The sequence below is a fragment of the Triticum urartu genome, chromosome 3 (assembly GCF_003073215.2).
Source record: "Triticum urartu cultivar G1812 chromosome 3, Tu2.1, whole genome shotgun sequence".
Lineage (NCBI taxonomy): Eukaryota > Viridiplantae > Streptophyta > Magnoliopsida > Poales > Poaceae > Triticum > Triticum urartu.
This window is the reverse complement of record NC_053024.1, coordinates 68,871,561-68,892,173: the sequence shown is the minus strand read 5'-3', so window position 1 is coordinate 68,892,173 and position 20,613 is coordinate 68,871,561. Positions and strand designations below refer to the sequence as shown.

The following is a 20,613-nucleotide window of genomic DNA, read 5'->3' as shown; positions in this document are numbered from 1 at the left end:
TAACCAAATAACAACTCATGTCTATGGTTAGGAAACATAACCATCTTTGATTAACGAGCTAGTCAAGTAGAGGCATACTAGTGACACTCTGTTTGTCTATGTACTCACACATGTATTATGTTTCCGGTTAATACAATTCTAGCATGAATAATAAACATTTATCATGATACAAGGAAATAAATAATAACTTTATTATTGCCTCTAGGGCATATTTCCTTCACAAAGGTATATTGGATATAGATGTTATTGATGTGTACTTTACTAGTGTTTATAGCAACCCCTCGGTATTTGACACTGGTTCAGTTGCTAAGAGTAGTAACTTGAAACGGGAGTTGCAAAATAAATAGAGACTAGTTAAGGGCGAGGTGATGATATGTGTTGGAAGCAATTCCAAGGTTGATAAGATCACCATCACGCACTCCCTTTACCTTCGGGATTAGTGTTGAACCTGAAATAAATGTTATTTGGTGTTTGTGTTGAGCATGAATATGATTGGATCATGTTTATTGCAATACGGTTATTCATTTATGTCAAAGAATAATTGTTGTTCTATTTACATGAATAAAACCTTCTATGGTCATACACTTAATATAAATGGTTTATTGAATCTCAATCGTAGTGATACACATATTCATAATATTGAAGCCAAAAGATGCAAAGTTAATAATGATAGTGCAACTTATTTGTGGCACTGCCGTTTAGGTCATATTGGTGTAAAGCGCATGAAGAAACTCCATGCTGATGGGTTTTTGGAATCACTTGATGCTTGCGAACCATGCCTCATGGGCAAGATGACTAAGACTCCGTTCTCCGGAACAATGGAGCGAGCAACTGACTTATTGGAAATAATACATACTGATGTATGCGGTCCGATGAGTGTTGAGGCCCGCGGCGGGTATCGTTATTTTCTGACCTTCACAGATGATTTGAGCAGATATGGGTATATCTACTTGATGAAATATAAGTCTGAAACATTTGAAAAGTTCAAAGAATTTCAGAGTGAAGCGGAAAATCATCGTGACAAGAAAATAAAGTTTCTACGATCTGATCGCGGAGACGAATATTTGAGTTACGAGTTTGGTCTTCAATTAAAACAATGTGGAATAGTTTCACAAATTCGTGCCACCTGGAACACCACAGCATAATGGTGTGTCCGAACGTCATAACTGTACTTTATTGGATATAGTGCAATTTATGATGTTTCTTACCGATTTACCACTATCGTTTTGGGGTTATGCATTAGTGACAGCTGCATTCACGTTAAATAGGGCACCATCTAAATCCGTTGAGACGACACCATGTGAACTGTGGTTTAGCAAGAAACCTAAGCTGTCGTTTCTTAAAGTTTGTGGTTGCGATGCTTATGTGAAAAAGTTTCAGCCATGATAAGCTCAAACCCAAATCGGAGAAATGCGTCTTCATAGGATCCCCAAAAGAAACTGTTGGGTATACCTTGGCAAGATATTTTGTTGCTAAGAATGGATCCTTTCTCGAGAAGGAGTTTCTCTCGAAAGAAGTGAGTGGGAGGAAGGTAGAACTTGATGAGGTAATGGTACCTTCTCCCGAATTGGAAAGTAGTTCATCACATAAATCAGTTCTAGTGATTCCTACACCAATTAGTGAGGAAGCTAATGATGATGATCATGAAACTTCAGATCAAGTTACTACCGAGCCTCGTAGGTCAACCAGAGTACAGTCCGCCCCAGAGTGGTACGGTAATCCTGTTCTGGAAGTCATGTTACTAGACCATGACAAACCTACGAACTATGAGGAAGCGATGATGAGCCCAGATTCCCCAAAATGGCTTGAGGCCATGAAATCTGAGATGGGATCCGTGTATGAGAACAAAGTATGCACTTTGATTGACTTGCCCGATGATCGGTGAGTCATTGAGAATAAATGGATCTTCAAGAGGAAGACGGACGCTGATAGTAGTGTTACTACCTACAAAGCTCGAATTGTCGCAAAATATTTTCGACAAGTTTAAGGTGTTGACTACGATGAGATTTTCTCACTCGTATCGATGCTTAAAAGTCTGTCTGAATCATGTTAGCAGTTGCCGCATTTTATGAAATCTGGCAAATGGATGTCAAAACTGCATTCCTTAATGGATTTCTTAAAGAAGAGTTGTATATGATGCAACCAGAAGGTTTTGTCGATCCTAAAGGTGCTAACAAGGTAAGCAAGCTCCAGCGATCCATCTATGGACTGGTGCAAGCATCTCGGAGTTGGAATATATGCTTTGATAAAGTGATCAAAGCATATGGTTTTATACAGACTTGCGGTGAAGTCTATATTTACAAGAAAATGAGTGGGAGCACTACAACATTTCTGATAAGTATATGTGAATAACATATTGTTGATCGGAAATAATGAAGAATTTTCTGGAAAGCATAAATGAATGTTTGAAAGGAGTTTTTCAAATAAAGACCTTGGTGAAGCTACTTACATATTGAGCATTAAGATCTATAGAGATAGATCAAGACGCTTGATATATTTTCAATGAGTACATACCTTGACAAGATTTTGAAGTAGTTCAAAATGGAACAGACAAAGAAGGAGTTCTTGCCTGTGTTGCAAGGTGTGAAGTTGAGTAAAGACTCAAAACCCGACCACAGCAGAAAATAGAAACAGAATGGAAAGTCATTCCCTATGCCTCAGTAATAGGTTCTATAAAGTATGCTATGATGTTTACCAGTCCTATCGTATACCTTAGCATGATTCTGGCAAGGGAGTACAATAGTGATCTAGGAGTAGATCACTGTACAGCGGTCAAAATTATCCATAGAGGACTAAGGAAATATTTCACGGTTATGAAGGTGATAAAAGAGTTCGTCGTAAAGAGTTACGTCGATGCAAGCTTTTACATCGATCTAGATGACTCTAAGTCTCGATCTGGATACATATTGAAAGTGGGAGCAATTAGCTAGAGTAGCTCCGTGCAGAGTATTGTAGACATAGAAATTTGTGAAATACATACGGATCTGAATGTTGCAGACCCGTAGACTAAACTTCTCTCACAAGCAAATCATGATCACTCTTTGGGTATTAATCACATAGCGATATGAACTAGATTATTGACTCTAGTAAACCCTTTGGGTATTAGTCACATGAAGATGTGAACTAATCACATAAAGATGTGAACTATTGGTGTGAAATCACATGACGATGTGAACTAGATTATTGACTCTAGTGTAAGTGGGAGACTGAAGGAAATATGCCCTAGAGGCAATAATAAAGTTGTTATTTATATTTTCTTATATCATGATAAATGTTTATTATTCATGCTAGAATTGTATTAATCGGAAACTTAGTACATGTGTGAATACATAGACAAACAGAGTGTCACTAGTTTGCCTCTACTTGACTAGCTCGTTGAATCAATGATGGTTATGTTTCCTAGCCATAGACATGAGTTTTCATTTGATTAACAGGATCACATCATTAGAGAATGATGTGATTGACTTGACCCATCCGTTAGCTTAGCATGATGATCGTTTAGTTTGTTGTTATTGCTTTCTCCATAACTTATACATGTTCCTATGATTATGAGATCATGCAACTCCTGAATACCGGAGGAACACTTTGTGTGCTACCAAACGTCACAACGTAACTGGGTGATTATAAAGGTGCTCTACAGGTGTCTCCAATGTTGTTTGTTGAGTTGGCATGGATCAAGATTAGGATTTGTCACTCCGATTGTCGGAGAGGTATCTCTGGGCCCTCTCGGTAATGTACATCACAATAAGCCTTGCAAGCAATGTAGCTAATGAGTTAGTTACGGGATGTAGCATTATGGAACGAGTAAAGAGACTTGCCGGTAACGAGATTGAACTAGGTATTGAGATACCGACGATCGAATCTCGGGCAAGTAACATACCGATGACAAAGGGAACAACGTATGTTGTTATGCGGTTTGACCGATAAAGATCTTCGTAGAATATGTAGGAACCAATATGAGCATCCAGGTTCCGCTATTGGTTATTGACCGGAGATGAGTCTCGTTCATGTCTACATAGTTCTCGAATCCGTAGGGTCCGCACGCTTAACGTTCTGTGACAATTTGTATTATGAGTTATGTGATTTGATGACCGAAGTTTGTTCAGAGTCCCGAATGAGATCGGGGACATGACAAGGAGTCTCAAAATGGTCGAGACGTAAAGATCGATATATTGGAAGGCTATGTTCGAACATCGGAAAGGTTTCGAGTGATTCGGGTATTTTTCGGAGTACCGGAGAGTTACGGGAATTCGTATTGTGCCTTAATGGGCCATACGGGAAAGGAGAGAAAGGCCTCAAGGGTGGTCGCGCCCCTTCCCCATGGACTGGTCCGTATTGGACTAGGGAAAGGGGGCGCCCCTTCCTTCCTTCTCCTTCTCCCTTCCCTTTTTCCTATTCCATGTGGGAGGTGGAATCCTACTAGGACCAGGGAGTCCTAGTAGGACTCCACACTTTGGGCGCGCCCTATGAGGGCCGGCCTCCTCCTCCCTCCATCCTTTATATACGTGGCCAGGGGACACCTCATAGACACACAAGTTGATCAGTTGATCTTTTAGCCGTGTGCGGTGCCCCCCTCCACCATAATCCACCTCGGTCATATCGTAGCGGTGCTTACGCGAAGTCCTGCGTCGGTAGAATCATCATCACCGTCATCACGCCGTCGTGCTGACGGAACTCTCCCTCGAAGCTCTGCTGGATCGGAGTTCGTGGGACGTCACCGAGCTGAACGTGTGCTGAACTCGGAGGTGCCGTACGTTCGGTACTTGGATCGGTCGGATCGTGAAGACGTACGACTACATCAACCGCGTTCTCATAACGCTTCCGCTTAGTACGTGGACGACACTCTCCCCTCTCGTTGCTATGCATCACCATGATCTTGCGTGTGCGTAGGAAATTTTTTAAAATTACTACGTTCCCCAACACTTATCCCCGAACAGGACTAAGCTAAGTCTCTTGGATGATGTTTTTTATCCCGGTTGCATCGGCCTTTGCCCAAAGGCGCAACTCCTCTTTGATGATGTTGGAGAGACGGGAAATCGAAGGTCGACCGCCGTTGAAGATGCATGTGTTCCGATGCTTTCAAAGCCACCAAGCGGTGAGGATGATGAGGAAAGTCAATCCCTTGCAAGTAGGAGCGAGTGCTTGGGAGCAGGATGTAGCCCACCATGTTTGAAAAGCCGTGCCACTATGTGGTAGGTCGGTAGGTGATCGAGCCCAACCGAGAATATCATGCTAAACCTGCCAAGAGAAAGAGCGGCTTGCCATGAAATGTTGCATGGTATTTCCTCTTCTTGGTCGCAGAAGGCACAAATGGACTCGTGAGGCAGGCCATGACGGGCAAGATGATCGACCGTCCAACAGTTGTCATAACTTGATGCAAAGTGGTGCCCACAATCTCCAGGTCAATTTTCAATGAGGGTTTTCACAAGCATCAAGGAAGAGTGACTGATAGCAATAACTAGTTAGGTAGGATGCCGTGGAGGTCCAGCGCAGGTGCAGGGTGTCCGAAAGCTCCGTGTGGCACACACGGCACAGAGGTCTATCTATTGCACCATGGCGGTGGGGCCTAGCGCCTTGAATATCTTGCACCCACGACCGAAGGTGGATGCCGTCCTGCACGGTACAAGTCTTGCACCGGCAACGATGAACAAGTGTGAAGACGAGAGGGGCTAGCTCGGCCACTGACTTCCTCTCGATCCAGTGGTCGGTCCAGAATTTGCGTAGTAAAATAAAATTAAAATGAACTGTAAGAAACAGTTTTGGTCCACCCCTACCAACAGGGCGCCTCTGTTCTCCAGCTTCACTGAACACGGACGAGTCCCACATGTCACTCCAACCTTCGTCCCGCCCTGCTCCAGAACCCGTCCACGTTCATCCAAACCAAACGCTGAGCCTGAAAACATCCTCATCACGCCTCTCACCTCAGTCACACACACTGGCAGTCTCGCAGAACACCACAGCCCAAACCTCGCGAGCCAAACCCTGCACTGCAGATGGCGCCCGTGGCGAGCAGCAGCTTCTTCCGGGAAGCGCGGCTCCCGGAGCAGCGGGCCGTCGAGGGCGTCGCCTTCCCCGCGGTGCTCGTCCCGAGCGGCGGGCCCCCGGGGCCGGGAGAGGGGAGCCTCGACGAGTTCCTGGCCGCCGTGCGGTCGGAGCGGGCGTCCCGGGTGGAGCCGCTGCTGCGGGAGGCAGGGGCGGTGCTGCTGCGCGGGTTCCCCGCGCGGACCGCGGCGGACTTCGACGCCGCCGTGGAGGCGTTCGGGTACGAGGAGCTGCCCTACGTAGGCGGCGCGGCCCCCCGGACCAACGTGGTGGGGCGGGTGTTCACCGCCAACGAGTCGCCGCCCGACCAGAAGATCCCCTTCCACCACGAGATGGCGCAGGTCAGCCGGCCTCCTGCGTCAGCCCAACTCCATATAAACACCATAGCAAATTGAAAATTTCGAAACTACTATAATGGTTAAGCTTCATAGTATAATATTGCACTAGCTCTGAGCTGATGGCAAGCCACTCACATATCTTATCTGTGTTGAATTGCATTTGATGAATATTCAGAACTAATTACGTATGTACCAATATAAAGAAACCCTGAATTGCAAGATACTGGCACTAGAATTTTGTTTTGTTGTCATGTTAAGGATCAAATGTTAGTGTTACCACACAAGCTTGAATTATGTAAAACAAATCTCATCTGGAATCTTGATTCTCATCATTCCTTAGGTTCCAACTTTTCCGGCGAAACTCTTCTTCTTCTGTGAGGTGGAACCAAAAAGTGGTGGAGAGACACCAATAGTCCTCAGCCACTATGTGTATAAGAGGATGAAGGAAAACTTCCCTGAATTTGTGGAGAAATTGGAGAAGCATGGCCTGATATACACAAGGGTATTGGGAGAGGGTGACGACCCATCTTCTCCAATCGGCCGTGGATGGCAATCCACATTTCTCACTAAAGATAAATCCGTCGCCGAGGAAAGGTCTGGCTTCTTGTTCCTTTATAAAACAGAGCTACTCCCTGTGATCCATCTTAATTGTCGCAGACTTAGTACAAAGTTCAGAAATCCACTGTAATATATTCAGAAATCCACAACTTTGTACAGTTCTGAACATTTACATTTGCATTCAGTAATATATTAGTTCTGTTATCAGTTCTGGACATTTACATTTGCGGTCAGAAATCCACTGTAACATCATTGTACTCCGTATTTCACTAGATATGCATCAGTGCATGAGCGGTTTGAGTGTGTATCTAGAGCTCAAGATTGAGCTGTCATTTGTCTTCGTTGCAAAGTTCAGGATGAGTCAATGTTGATTGTTGATTAGAAGTGTGTTACAAGGTGTATCTAGAGTTCAAGATTGCAATCATGTATTTCTGTCTTAGTTACATCTATAGCGCAGTACAAGCTTATAACATTTTTCTGGTACTCAAACGGCCTTCAATTATTTAACCCATTTTAGTTTATTTAAAGGCATTTTGTCATATTATTTAATACTATAATTTTTCTTTTATCTTGTCATGAGTGCAGGACATCACAAAACACATGTCCCTTTTCGGTCATAAAAAATGCCGATTTTTTTAGTAATAAGATTTTGAAATAGAGTTCCATATCTATTTTTCGCAATGCTGATAACTGAACTTTCACCCTCCTGTCGTCCACAGGGCTGTGAAGCTTGGGATGAAGCTGGAATGGACCGACGACGGGGTCAAAACAGTGATGGGTCCGATACCAGCAGTCAAGTGGGACGAGAGCCGAGGGAGGAAGATATGGTTCAACAGCATGGTCGCTGCCTACACGGGGTGGAAGGATGCCCGTAACGATCCAGTTAAGGCCGTCACCTTCGGCGACGGCTCACTCTTGCCTGCCGATGTCATAGAGGCATGTGGCAAGATCCTGGAAGAGGAATGCGTCGCGGTCCCGTGGCAGCAAGGTGACATCCTTCTCATCGACAACTGGGCCGTGCTGCACTCTCGGCGGTCATTTGAGCCCCCGCGGCGTGTGCTTGCTTCGCTCTGTAAATAGCATGTAAATGTATATCATGAGGGACAAAGCCTTGCTTAAGATTGATCCACACTTCTGTGTGGTGTATGTACCATGTACGTGATCTGATTTGCACATACGAACCTGGAATAATTTTGTGCAGCATGACAGGGAGAATCATTGTGTTGTTCTTGCTTGTTTGCAACCTGTAACATATGAAGTCTTGAACCTTGCAATCAACTAATCTGCAGTTTTACATGTATCACTTCAACAGCAACATGTGGCACTTTTGATAAATGAAGATTTTACAACATGTATTTAGTACCCGCACGTTCCAGCTCTCCCCAGCAGCTCTTTTGAATTATTTTTTTAGATTAGATCACACTGAATCAGATCAGAGACTTCAGAGGCGGCTGCGAATCACGCCATGGCAATGGCGGCGGCGGCAGGAAGAGGCTTCTAGCCTGAGAATTTGGTACTCCCCTTCGATCCATGTTAATTTTCGCTGATTTATATGTTCTGCAGCGGTGAATCAAGAAGCTAACAGAGCTCCATTTCCTGGTTTGTTGTTGCATGTACAAATCAGCAATGCATAGACTCATATATTTGGTTTCTTCTTGCATGTGCAACAGGCTACTCAATGTTTTCGAAAAGGAGGATGCATTTGGACTTCTCTTGCATGCAGAACAGCAATCTCACAACTCATGCATTTGCCCTATTTGTTCTCAGATAGTTTGAATTGCTTACCACATCTGCATGCATGCACGCCAAAGCTGAACATTTGTGTTGCAGATACTCACATTGCTGCTCTTTGGGGGGTGGGAGGGTGGGCGGGGGGGTTGACAGCTCTGACAGGAATACTCGTATTGTTGTCCCGCTGGCACCAGATATTCGTGTCTTATTCACGCAGAGCTGATGGTCTAAATTCCAATGAGGAAAATCAACTCAACCATTTTTCTTTTCTGAGTAGGGAATTGAAAGCACATGGTTGCATTTTGTTAGCAACCATCAAATAACATATACAAACAAATTTGAAAGCTTTATCTGGACCAATATGGAGGTTACAATCTCTATATCTATAAATAAATGTTTCTAAAATATCATCTTTGGTCCATGGACAATAAGTTAATAACTATTTCCAAACCAAGTAGTACGGGAAACCAAAATCTCAAGTGTGTTTTGACCATGCATTAGATATGTCACTTCATCCAAGCAGTTTGTTTGTTTATTAATTTATTTTACCATAGATCCTCCTATTGATCTAAAGAAGCATACCTTATTTTTTGTGCTCAATCCATTCTGCAAAAGAAGAACACTGCCAGGTGAAGAAAATAGTAGGCATTTAGGGACAAATGACAAATAAAGTACATCTTGGGAAAGCGGTAAGGACCCAGAGAACAATATGGAAACACTAAAAATATTATTGGATACTATCTTGGAGGACATGGACTAAGTAAAGAGATGCTCATATTGGGGTCATGGCAAGGTTTAGATAAGATGTCAGATTTGTAACAGGTTGAAGACAATATTCATGGATTTCTATTCAAAGCACTAAGACGGGTTTTAAAATGCAAACCAATGACAGTCGATGTTTGGCCTTGGGTAGAAATAGGTTCATGGATGGCATGACCTGATCCAAAGAAAATAATAATTAAAGCCCCAATACTATTTACCATCACCAGGCATCATAGGTAACACAACAGAAGTAACATCATTTGTCACATTATTTGCGACACTAAAATAGTGGTGCAAGTAATAGGTACTATAAACAACTGATACAGTAGCCCCAATAACCTTCCTCCCAAGTCCTAACCATGCCAATGGCAATGCCCAGATTATCGGTAATAATGCGCGCAAGTAATTAGTACAAACAACCTGCAATATGCTCCTGTTTTCTATGCTGTATAATACAATGCAGTATGCCAGGCAAGAAAACATGGTACTGGTCTGGATACAATCATTCAGTGAATAAAGGCTCTAAAGAACAAAGCAGTCCTACTCATATATCTGACTGTTAGGTTATTCCAAATATAAACCCTATTGCCTTTTTTTACCTGGTTTAATCTAGTCCCAATCAAATCGCAGAACCAAGGATCATGTTCAAGATGACAAAGGGTTTTTCATTCATTGGCGCAACTTCTCAAGCTTTGGACCTTGTATATGAGTAGAAAGGATTGCAAGAAACACAGGTCAGTTAATGAGTATTTACCTTGACATAATCATGCCCATTGTCCATTGTGATCTTGTGACTGGGGGATGCAAGATTGAAATGCAAGGCAATCTCCAAAAATGCAGCACTCATTTTTAAGGATATTGATATCATTAATATAAACTAGTAATATGAATCATGTCTTTAGATCTGAGCATCATCTTATTGCAACTGTATACTGGCTAGTGAATACAAACTACTAATCATAACAAAATTGTACTCAGTTGGAAGAGGACAGAAGATTGCTAAGCATAATATCACTTGAGATAATACAAGATACCACTCCCTTTGTCATGGACTTTTCTGATTGTTAATTAAATCCCAATAAATTGAGATTCACATTTTGTTGAGCAGCTTTTACATAACTTGGGTTTTGGTTTTATTGTTTTTGTATTAATGGAAACACAAACTACTCCCTCCGTTCGGAATTACTTATGGCAGAAATGGATGTATCTAGACGTCTTTTAGTTCTAGATACATCCATATCCGAGACAAGTAATTCCGAACGGAGGGAGTATACATTATCACAATTTATCAAGCATAGCAATGTCCACATCAACTTCAAAAGATAACCAAACATATCAACTAGGGTGCAAACACAGCTGAGGCAACGACTACGGAAGTCAGGTGGTGTTTCAGAAACTATTGGTGGTTCTAGGTATATCCTATTCAAATTATACATAATTTTCACACACCCCATTGAGATCATCAACACTTTGTCATATCAATCAAGGCTATATTGGATGGAATCAAATACACAAGGGTTGAACATAAGTTGCTGTTGCAGGAGCAATGAAGTAAAGCAGTTTCTTATCTCTCATAAAACAAGGAGCAATACAGATTCGAGGTACAAAATTTTAACAAGTAGAGGACAAAACAATCACCCTAAGCATGCTGATAAGATCCAGCACACGTGAACAATGACAAACAAAACAGCATAACTACTCGAGCAGAATTGAGCTCAATAGTAGCAAACATGGCCAAAGCACAGAGCCATGCAGCAGCACGCCTCTATTCAATCCGCACTCTGCCATTACTCATATGCGCAAACTTGGAAACCTCTTCAAAGAATTCATCTGCAGCCTCGTGGCAGTTCTTCATCTGCGAGATCCTAAGGACCATCCTCCGCAGCCTAGGACTGTACCTGACAAGGGACTCAATGGTGATCAGCTTCTGCTCAGCATTCAAGGGTGAGCGCACGGTGATCAGGACCTCCTCCAATGAAGATATCAGGAACCTCGAGTCCAACTGCAATGTCGGAGAAACAAATTAGCCATGCCATACACAAGCGTGAAGTGAAAGGATGCGGTTGATAATCAGTAGGATATGACGCACATTTTTCAGGCTGTTCTTCTGGCAGAGCGACGCAAACATGGCGCCGTGGACCTCAAACTTGCAGAGCTTCGGGTGGCTGTTGAAGAACTCGACGAGGTCGACCTCGGGAAACGGCTGGAGAGTGTCGGCGTCACCGCAGAACTCGACCTTCATCACCAGATGCTTCGCCTCGGCGCCGCATTGCAGCACATGGCTGACGGCTCCCCAGCTCCACTGGACGCCACGCAGAGACAGCTGCTCCAGCACCGGGAGCCTGTCTATCCCCACAGTGTTCACCCTCCCTGAAAGATTGAACGGAAATTGACATTAGACCAGAGTGAAACGAATGATAACTGCCTTGGAAGGCCATGGGTAGGAGGTTCCAGTACAGTGCGTACCGGTGTTCTTGGAAATTGTGAGGCGTTTCAGGCGGTCGCCGCCGTGCAGGGTGATATAGTTGAAACCCTGGACCTCGAGGGACTCGACGAGGGGCGCGGCGAGCGCGAGCGAGCAGGTGCCGGAGCCGACGAAGTCGAGGCGGCAGCGCTGGAGCAGGGGGGTGGCCAGGAACACGGAGCCGGAGCACTCGCAGCCGAGCAGGGCGAGGTCGGTGAGGTTGGGGCAGGCGTCGACGGCGCCGCTGACGGCGAGGTCCGCCAGGGAGGCGCCGACGATCTCCAGCACGCGGAGCCGGTCGAGCCGGCCCCAGGCCGGCCCGCGCGTCATGGTGAGCCCCCAAAGCCTCAGCTCCTCGAGGTTGGGGGCGGCGGCGACGCAGTCGAGGTGGCCGGATCCGGATCCGGAGCCTGCGGAGTCGACCCGCAGCTCGAGCACGCGCAGCGAGGCGCTGCGCGCGGCGAGCCAGCGCGGGAGGCACGCGGCGGAGAAGGGGCAGTAGATGACGAGCTCCTCGAGGCGCGCCGCGGCGTGGACCATGCGGCCGATGGCGTCGTCGGCGCACGCGGCGCCGGCGCCCCTCGCGGCGTCGAAGGCGCTCCGCGGGAAATAGAGGGACGGGAGGAAGGGCACGCAGTCGCGCCAGCCGCGGGAGACGCCCGCGCAGGCGGCCACGTCGCGGGCGCTGCTGAGCCGCGAGAGGATGGCCTGCACCACGCCGTCCGGCAGCGCGTCCATCCCGCCGCAGTCCATGCGCTCGGCGGAATGCGCAGGCCAGATGCGGGGGATTAATCCGGTGGATGGCGTGGGAGGTGTGAGATGAGAGGCGTTCGAAATTTAAAAGGAGGGGGGGGGGGGGGAGGGGGGGGGGGAGACGGGAGGGAAACTGGAATTGGAAATCGGGTGGAGGCGCGGCGTGCGGGAGGAGGGAGGGAGGGAGCGCCAGCTTTTCCGTTTTCGAAAAATTTGCGGGTTTCGCTGGCGTTTGGAGAGGAAGAAGCCAGGGCTCGCAAGGCCACCCAGCAAAAGAACGTTGGTGGCCCGGCCCGGCCCGGGAGGATTTGAGTGGGCGAGCAAAAGAAATGGGCGACAGACGGCCTACGCATCTAGTAGAATTAAAAAAAAGCTCTTAAAGATGCTTACCCAAGATTTTACAATCCCTGTTTTAATCATAATATTACTGTGGCTGAGGCCATTCAGTTGGGGTGGAGGGGCTTTACTTGTAGGAGAACACTCCATGGTGAAACTCTAAAACTATGGAACATTCTGAATAGTAGATGTGAAATAGTTAAAATGGGGAGAGATAGAAACCAAGTTATATGGACATTGAGTGCGGATGGGAAATTCTTTGTCAAGTCACTATATAGGAAAATGATTGATGATGGGTGTAACTATCCATAGAAATATCCGTGGGAAGCCAAAGTACCTGAGAAAATTAAAATGTTTTATGTGGTTGGTCAATAAAAAAGTATATTGACCAAGGATTCTCTGCTCAAAAGGGGCTGGAAAGTGAATAAACAATGCGTGTTGTGTGGTAAAAATGAAACGGTGAATCGCCTCTTTTTTTTCTCTTGTTCTGCTGCTTCAGTTATCTGGAGCATAATATGCTTTGGGGATTGGATCCGAACCTTCCGTAAGGAAGATAAGAAAATGATCCTAGTTGGGCTCTCGGCATTGTTTTGGTTTATTTGGAAGTGTAGAAATGGCATTATTTTTTACAATAAAAACACTACTGATCCTATGGCTATTGTTAAACTCATGTGTCACTGGATTGGTGACTGGTATATATTGTAGACAAAGAGCCAAACAAAGAGGTGCTGGAGTTGGGGGCAGAATTGCTAGAGCGAGTAGCAAGTGATGTTTACAGGGCTGCGCGAGGGTAGAGACACTGGATGAATGCTTGGTTTTTTTTTAGGAAAGCCATCATGGCGATTTTTATTGATCTGGAATCACAGTTACATCATCAACTAGCACAGCACGAATAAAACCTGGAGGTTCCTGCCAAGAATGGTTCCCCTCACTAAATCTAGCCAGATTATGGGCTCCTCTATTAGCTTCCCTAGGGTAGTGTGAGAAAATTACACGTGTAAAATTTCGGCATAGAAAAGTACATTCTTCATAAATGGCTGCCGCCACACCTAGAGAATTGCCGCCATTTTGCATGACTTCCACTACTTCCATACAATCACTTTCGACTAGGAGTTTGTTGCATCCTACATTACCTGCAATGATCAAACCATCACGAAGTGCACACGCTTCAGCGGTCGCCGGTGTATCAATGAATGACATACATGAGCTACCCCCGGCAATTGGAGCTCCTGTATAATCACGAATAATTGCCCCTGTTCGCCCTGTACCTGTTTCCTCATTAAAAGCAGCATCAACATTTAATTTCACAAATCCCTCTGATGGTTTAGCCCAGCCATGTCTGATCACTTTGGCAGTTCTGAGTTTCTTCACTCGAGCAAAGTTTAAAGCCAGCACCGAGATGGCTTGAGCTGATCTGACCGGTGCTTGCAGCGCCTCACCTCTTGTGAACTTCCTCCGTTCCCACCATGTGTACCAGGAGGCTACAGCCACAAGATCACACCTCCGGATACCTGCCATCATAGGCACATTGTTAGTGTCTAACAGTAGCCGTTCAAGGGGGCCAATCCCATCCACCTCCGCAAAACAAGCCTCCTCAACAATTCCATTCATACCCAGGTGAGACCAGATTTCTTTTGCTCTTTGGCATTTAAAAAACATATGGCCAATGATTTCACAATCAATTGAGCAGATAGGGCATTCGCTCCAGCTTTGTATATGACGATTTGCAAGTACGCCATAGCATGGGATTGTGCCATACAAAGCACGCCAACAATGGATCTTAACCTTAGCTGGAGTTTTTAAATCCCATAAGGCCTTCCATACCGGATTACATGAGGAAGTATCATATGGTCTTGTGATTCGTAACTTCCGACCATGCTGATGATCCCATTCAAAATAGTAAGCTGATTTAACTGTGAACAATACATTCTTATTATGATTCCATGACACAAAATCTTCCATCATCCCTATAGCTAGGGGTATTTTGAGAATCCTTTCCGCATCTACCGCCCAAAACAGCTCTCTGATTAGTGTTTCATCCCAAACTCGAGCTTCGTGATCAATCAGTTCACCAACTTTTGTGAATACAATATTCCCTCTCCTAGTCAAAATCTTCCTGTTCGGACTGCTCGGAATCCAGCAATCATCCCATATATCAATATTGTTTCCATCTCCAACTCGCCAAATATGTCCTCTTTTAAAAGTTTGTATACCTTCCCACAAGCTTTGCCAAGTATAGGAACTTCCCTTCTTCAATTCACAATTCAGAAGGTCCCCTGATGGGTAGTATTTTGCTCGAAGCACTTGGGCACATAGGGAGTTTGGCTCACAAAGTAGTCTCCAACATTGTTTAGCTAGTATAGCCAAATTAAAACTCTCCAAATCCTTGAACCCCATACCTCCTTGTCTTTTTGGAATGCACATTTTCCACCATGCAAACCAGCGTATATGCTTTTGTTGGTCATCATCTCCCCACCAGAATTGGGATATTGCAGAGATTATCCCTTTGCATACCTGCTTGGAGAGCCTGAAAACTGACATAGCATAAGTTGGAATAGCTTGGATGATAGATTTAATAAGTGTTTCCTTCCCACCGTAGGACAACATTTTCTCCTTCCATCCACATAAAAGTTTTGTAACTCTGTCAATAAGAAATTGGAAGCACTCTGTCCTGTCCACCCCAACAATGGGTGGGAGCCCCAAATATTTTTCAGTAACAGCCTCAGTCATGATGTTCAGGATAGAGCACACTTCTGATTTCGTGTCCTCGGATGTACATGGACTGGAAAAAATACTAGACTTGGCCTCACTAACCAACTGTCCAGAAGCATAGCAATATTCATTTAGGGCTCTTCTCAAGCTATTTGCATTTCCACCATTTGCCTTCATAAGAATAAGAGAGTCATCGGCAAAAAGAAGATGTGAGATAGAAGGGGCCGTTCTGCAAACTCTCACACCCTCCAGATTACCTAGGTTCTCCTCATGGCAAATTAGGCTAGTCAATCCCTCTGCACAAAGCAAGAACAAATAGGGTGACAGAGGGTCCCCTTGACGGAGGCCCCTCGAAGGAGTGATTAAACTGGACATAGTATTATTTAATCGAACTCTGTATCTGATTGAAGAAACACACTCCATGATCAGATTCACCCATTCTGATGAAAAACCCAACCTCAGCATAACCATCTCAAGAAATTTCCATTCCACTCTATCATATGCTTTGTGCATATCAAGTTTCACTGCGCAAGTGCCAAAACTGCCTGTTCTTCTGTTCTTTATAGAATGAAAACATTCATAGGCCAGTAGAAAATTATCAGTGATCAATCTTCCCGGGACAAAGGCACTTTGCATGGGTGAAATAACTTCCGGTAAAAGCAATTTTAGTCTTGCCGCAAGTAGTTTTGAAATAACTTTGTAAACTACGTTACACAAGCTAATGGGTCTAAACTTAGAAATATGCTCAGGATTTGATACCTTTGGGATAAGCACAATCGTGGTATCGTTCCACCTCTCTGGCATTTTTTTTGAATTGATAGCTGTCATCACTGCATCAGTTAAGGCTTCACCAATAACATGCCAGAATTTCTTATAAAATATCGCGTGAAGACCGTCAGGACCTGGTGCCTTTAGATCACCAATATTGAAGAGTGCTTTCTTTACCTCCTCACGCGTATAAGGTGCATTAAGAGTGTCATTCATCATCTGACTAATCCTCGGCTGGATTTTGTTTATAGTATCTTGGCTTGGATTTTGAACCTCTGCAGTAAACAAACCTTCAAAATAATGCGCTGCGGCACCGGCCAATTTATCTTCTTCCTCCATCCAAACACCCGCATCATCTTTCAGTTTCTTAATATAATTTTTTTTGCGTCTAGCAGACGCAAAGTTTTGAAAATAAGAAGTGTTTTGGTCCCCGAAGCGCAGCCAATCCACTCTTCCTCTCTGCGCGTAAAAGAGTTCTTCTTTCTCCTGTAAGTCCTCAATCTTAATCTGCAGTTCTCTTTGTTTTACCACGGTGTCATCAGTTAATGGACCTGATAGAATCGCATCTAATTCTTTCTGAAACTCACGCAGCTTCGAATGTGGCCCCTTGAGAACTTCATGATCCCACCGATGCAAGGTTCTATGGACCTCTTCCAGTTTCTGCACAAGCGGTGTGTTTGGATCACCATTTGCTTGATCCCAAGCTGACTGCACAATTACATCTATTGAATCCTCACGCAACCACCGAGCTTCAAACTTTCTTGTCCCCACCGGCCTATTAGTTTGAGCCCCATTGTAGTATTCTGTATCAATCAGAACTGGCCGATGGTCAGATTTATCAAATTCTTCATGGACCACCCCATGCATCAGAAACATGTCTTTCCATGATTGAGTACCCACAATACGATCAAGCCTTTCCCTAATTCTTCCTCTTATCCATGTGAAAACGTCCCCAATATAGCCAAGATCTTCAAGGGAGCAGAAGTTTAATGCATCCCTGAATCCTTGCATGCATCTCTGGGGCCGCATGTTGCCTCCTTCTTTCTCACTCCCAAATAATATCTCATTAAAATCCCCACCAACGATCCATGGGAGACTGGTCATCCCTTGTAGCTCACGTATATAGTCCCAAGTAAGGTGTTTGCGATCAGCACTTGGCTCACCATATATACCCGTAAACCGCCATCCATTATCTGACAATTCATCAATCCTGATATCAATATAATTTGGATGAACCTCACGTGATGTCACATTAATATCGCTGTTCCACATCATAAGCAGACCCCCACTTCTACCATCACTTTCATGGATTTCCATCTCATCAAACTTCAACCGTCGCATTAATTTGCCTGCCTTAGCTTTGTCCAGATGTGTTTCAGACATAAACAGCACATCTGGTCTTACCCGCAGTTGGATCCCCATGAGCGCTCGAATCGCCGCGGGTTTCCGCATCCCACGACAATTCCAACTCAAAATTTTCATTGCGGTCAGTCTGAACAATACGAAGAAGTCGCTTGAGCAGACAACCTGAAACCAGGAAACCTACCGTATACAGAATGATACGGAGGGACAAAAACCGATCACAACACCTTGTGAAGCAACGGGGCTGTGCCGGGATAGAAAACCAGCTATGTCAGATTCTTGCTGGGACGTATACTTTACAGAGTTGCCCGATCCTTCAAGCCACCGAGAGAACTAGACCACAGAAACAGCAACACATCGAACTCATCTCTTCTCCTCCTCTCCGTCAGGGAATCAGCCTAACTTCCCAAAGAGACCCATCCCACCTGCCGGGGCAGAAACCAGGCCGTCAACCGCCGCCGCCGGCGGCGGCGGCGATCAAAACCCTAGGTCGCCTTCTAGTTGTTTCTTTGTTTGCAAAACCCTAGGTCCGTATGCACGCACACCATAAGTAGCATGGAAAGCAAGCATTTGGTACTATGAATGGACATCGGAAGGGGGGAGACCCTTCTTTTATATAAAAAAACAAAACGGCCTACGCGACTATGTCTCGCTTGAAGCGAGACGGAGCCGTCGGCTCGCTTCACACGCCTCCCTAAATGGGCCTGCGCAGTGCGCGGGATGCCATTGCCTCGTTTTTTTCCTGTCATTTTTTCACATTTTTGTTTTTGTTTTTGCTTTCTTTTTAAATTATATTTATAATTGCTAATTTTCTAAATATATATATTAAAAAAAACTTACATAAAACAATAAAAAATGTTAACCAAAGATTTGAAACAAATTAAATGTGTATATAGAAAATGTTTCTCATGTTTATGAAAAGTGTATACAAAACAATATACAATGTGTCTGAAGAAAGTTCATCAATCATTTGAAAAATGTTGAATATGCATAGAAAATTGTTTATCATGTATACAATACAATGTGTATGAAAAAAAATTGACCATGTATTTAAAAAAAGTTAAATGTATATACAACAAATATTCCTGATGTATACGAAAAATATAGAACACGCATAAACCAATTGAACATAAAATATAAGTTTTTTAAAATGTTGATCGTGTATCAGAAAAATGTTAATAATATATTTCAAAAGGTTAAACACGAAAAATATTAATCATATATATCAGAAAAATGTAGAAAATATGTTTTGGGCATATACCAAAGATGAACAATGTGTATGAGAAAAGTAGTTGTCAAACACAAAAAATGGGAGGGGAATGGTAATCATCTACTCCTTCCGTAAACTAATATAAGAGCGTTTAGATTTCTACTTTAGTGATCTAAATGGTCTTATATTAGTTTACGGAGGGAGTATTTGAAAAAATGATCCTTATACATACCAAAAAATTACAATGCGTGTGACAATTGTCATCAAACATAAATTATCAAATAAATTAATCATAAGTATCTCACCTTTTTTTACGAGTAATAAGGCCCTCCCCAATGCTCCACCTTGTACAGGTGCTAAGGCTGCCATGCAGGTAAAAAATCTGATATGTGGCAAGGTAATAAAGAAGAGAGATGTAAGTTTGGTGACCCCAGGAAGAACCAATGCCAAGCACATGAACCTAGGAAAAAGCAATTAAATGAAGGAAACCCATCAATGAATGAAATAGTTTAGTTGCTAAAGCATTAAATGAGGGGAGCTTAGGCCCCTCCCAATGCTCCACCTTGTACAGGTGCTAAGGTTGCCAACTAAGCAAAAAATCTGATGTGGCATGCTAGTTAAGAAGAAAGAGAGTACTATGGTGACCCGGGAAGAAACGGTGCCAAGCACGTGTGTTACGGCATATCTCTCTCAAGATAGTTTTGGTGATTGATGACAACATGTTTGCGAACTAATCATGTGCTTTGAATAGTTCACAGATTCTCCCCTGGCACGAGACGTTTTCTTCCCCTCGGAGTGTCTTTCAAGACGGTGTAGCTCTTTCGTTTCTCTCTCGGTGGACTAGTTGCGTAGAGGGCACCGTACTATCAAGAGGGGGTCCGCTGGGGTATTGCATGGGTGGAATCAACACGTACACATCAGCTTCTCACCCTCCGAGCTTTTCCATTTCATTGAAGAGATCTCTCCTCTCTTCCTTGTCCTGTCTGGGTCCCTGCGGTAGTACCGCGCCACCCAGCGGTAGTACCGCTGAGGAGCCACAAGCGACAGTACCGCTCCACAGTGGTAGTACGGCCCGTGTCTCCACAGCAGTAGTACCGCTGGGGTGCCTGGCACCACCGCCTCGTCCTCAGCCTCTTTGGAGAGATTCTCTCTCTCTCTCTCTCTCTCTCTTCTGTGTCCCAGCGGTAGTACCACACTACAAGCGGTAGTACAGCCGAAGGGTCACAAGCGGCAGTACCGCTCCTCAGCGGTAGTACCGCCCGTGACCCCGCTGCCGTAGTACCGCTGGGCAGTCTGGCTCCTACCGCCTCGATTCGAGGGGTCTTTTTCTCATGTCGGGTTTTGCGGCACTAGTTGCGGTTGTAGAGGCGGCAGTACCGTTCCAGGAGCGGTAGTACCGCCCCTACCACCGCGGCAGTACCACATTGGGTCCTTTTCCCTACTAGTCTCCTCTGCGCGGCAGTGCCGCTGGCTGGTGCGGCAGTACCGCTACCCTAGCGGTAGTACCGCCCCTCTTAGCGGTAGTACCGCCCTGTGCGGGGCTGGTTGGTGAGGGGCAACGGTTGGATTGTTTCCCC

General features: G+C 44.7%; 2 protein-coding genes across 2 annotated transcripts; one reads left to right on the top strand and one right to left on the bottom strand.

Moving 5' to 3' along the window:
• The first annotated feature begins 5,901 nt into the window (after nt 1–5,901).
• Nucleotides 5,902–8,163, top strand: LOC125542913 (clavaminate synthase-like protein At3g21360). Its single transcript, XM_048706139.1, has 3 exons — nt 5,902–6,383; nt 6,721–6,974; nt 7,658–8,163. Exons 1-3 carry the CDS (start codon nt 5,994–5,996, stop codon nt 8,016–8,018), a joined length of 1,005 nt encoding a protein of 334 aa, XP_048562096.1. The 5' UTR covers nt 5,902–5,993; the 3' UTR covers nt 8,019–8,163.
• A 2,815-nt stretch (nt 8,164–10,978) lies between these two features.
• On the bottom strand, nt 10,979–12,730 carry LOC125547992 (F-box protein At1g10780-like). The gene is made up of 3 exons (XM_048711712.1): nt 11,898–12,730; nt 11,521–11,801; nt 10,979–11,433 (listed from the first exon to the last, which is right to left on the bottom strand). The coding sequence occupies exons 1-3, from the start codon at nt 12,646–12,648 to the stop codon at nt 11,197–11,199; spliced, it is 1,269 nt and encodes a 422-aa protein (XP_048567669.1). The 5' UTR covers nt 12,649–12,730; the 3' UTR covers nt 10,979–11,196.
• Nucleotides 12,731–20,613: the final 7,883 nt, after the last annotated feature.

What these genes read in the sequence shown, in the direction of transcription:
- LOC125542913 (XM_048706139.1), top strand. Translation starts at nt 5,994, where the DNA reads ATGGCGCCCGTGGCGAGCAGCAGCTTCTTCCGGGAAGCGCGGCTCCCG. An exon ending in TCCACCACGAGATGGCGCAG is followed by an intron (nt 6,384 to 6,720) that starts GTCAGCCGGCCT and finishes ATCATTCCTTAG; the next exon opens with GTTCCAACTTTTCCGGCGAA. An exon ending in AAATCCGTCGCCGAGGAAAG is followed by an intron (nt 6,975 to 7,657) that starts GTCTGGCTTCTT and finishes TGTCGTCCACAG; the next exon opens with GGCTGTGAAGCTTGGGATGA.
- LOC125547992 (XM_048711712.1), bottom strand. Translation starts at nt 12,648, where the DNA reads ATGGACTGCGGCGGGATGGACGCGCTGCCGGACGGCGTGGTGCAGGCC. An exon ending in CACAATTTCCAAGAACACCG is followed by an intron (nt 11,802 to 11,897) that starts GTACGCACTGTA and finishes TCAATCTTTCAG; the next exon opens with GGAGGGTGAACACTGTGGGG. An exon ending in AGAAGAACAGCCTGAAAAAT is followed by an intron (nt 11,434 to 11,520) that starts GTGCGTCATATC and finishes CCGACATTGCAG; the next exon opens with TTGGACTCGAGGTTCCTGAT.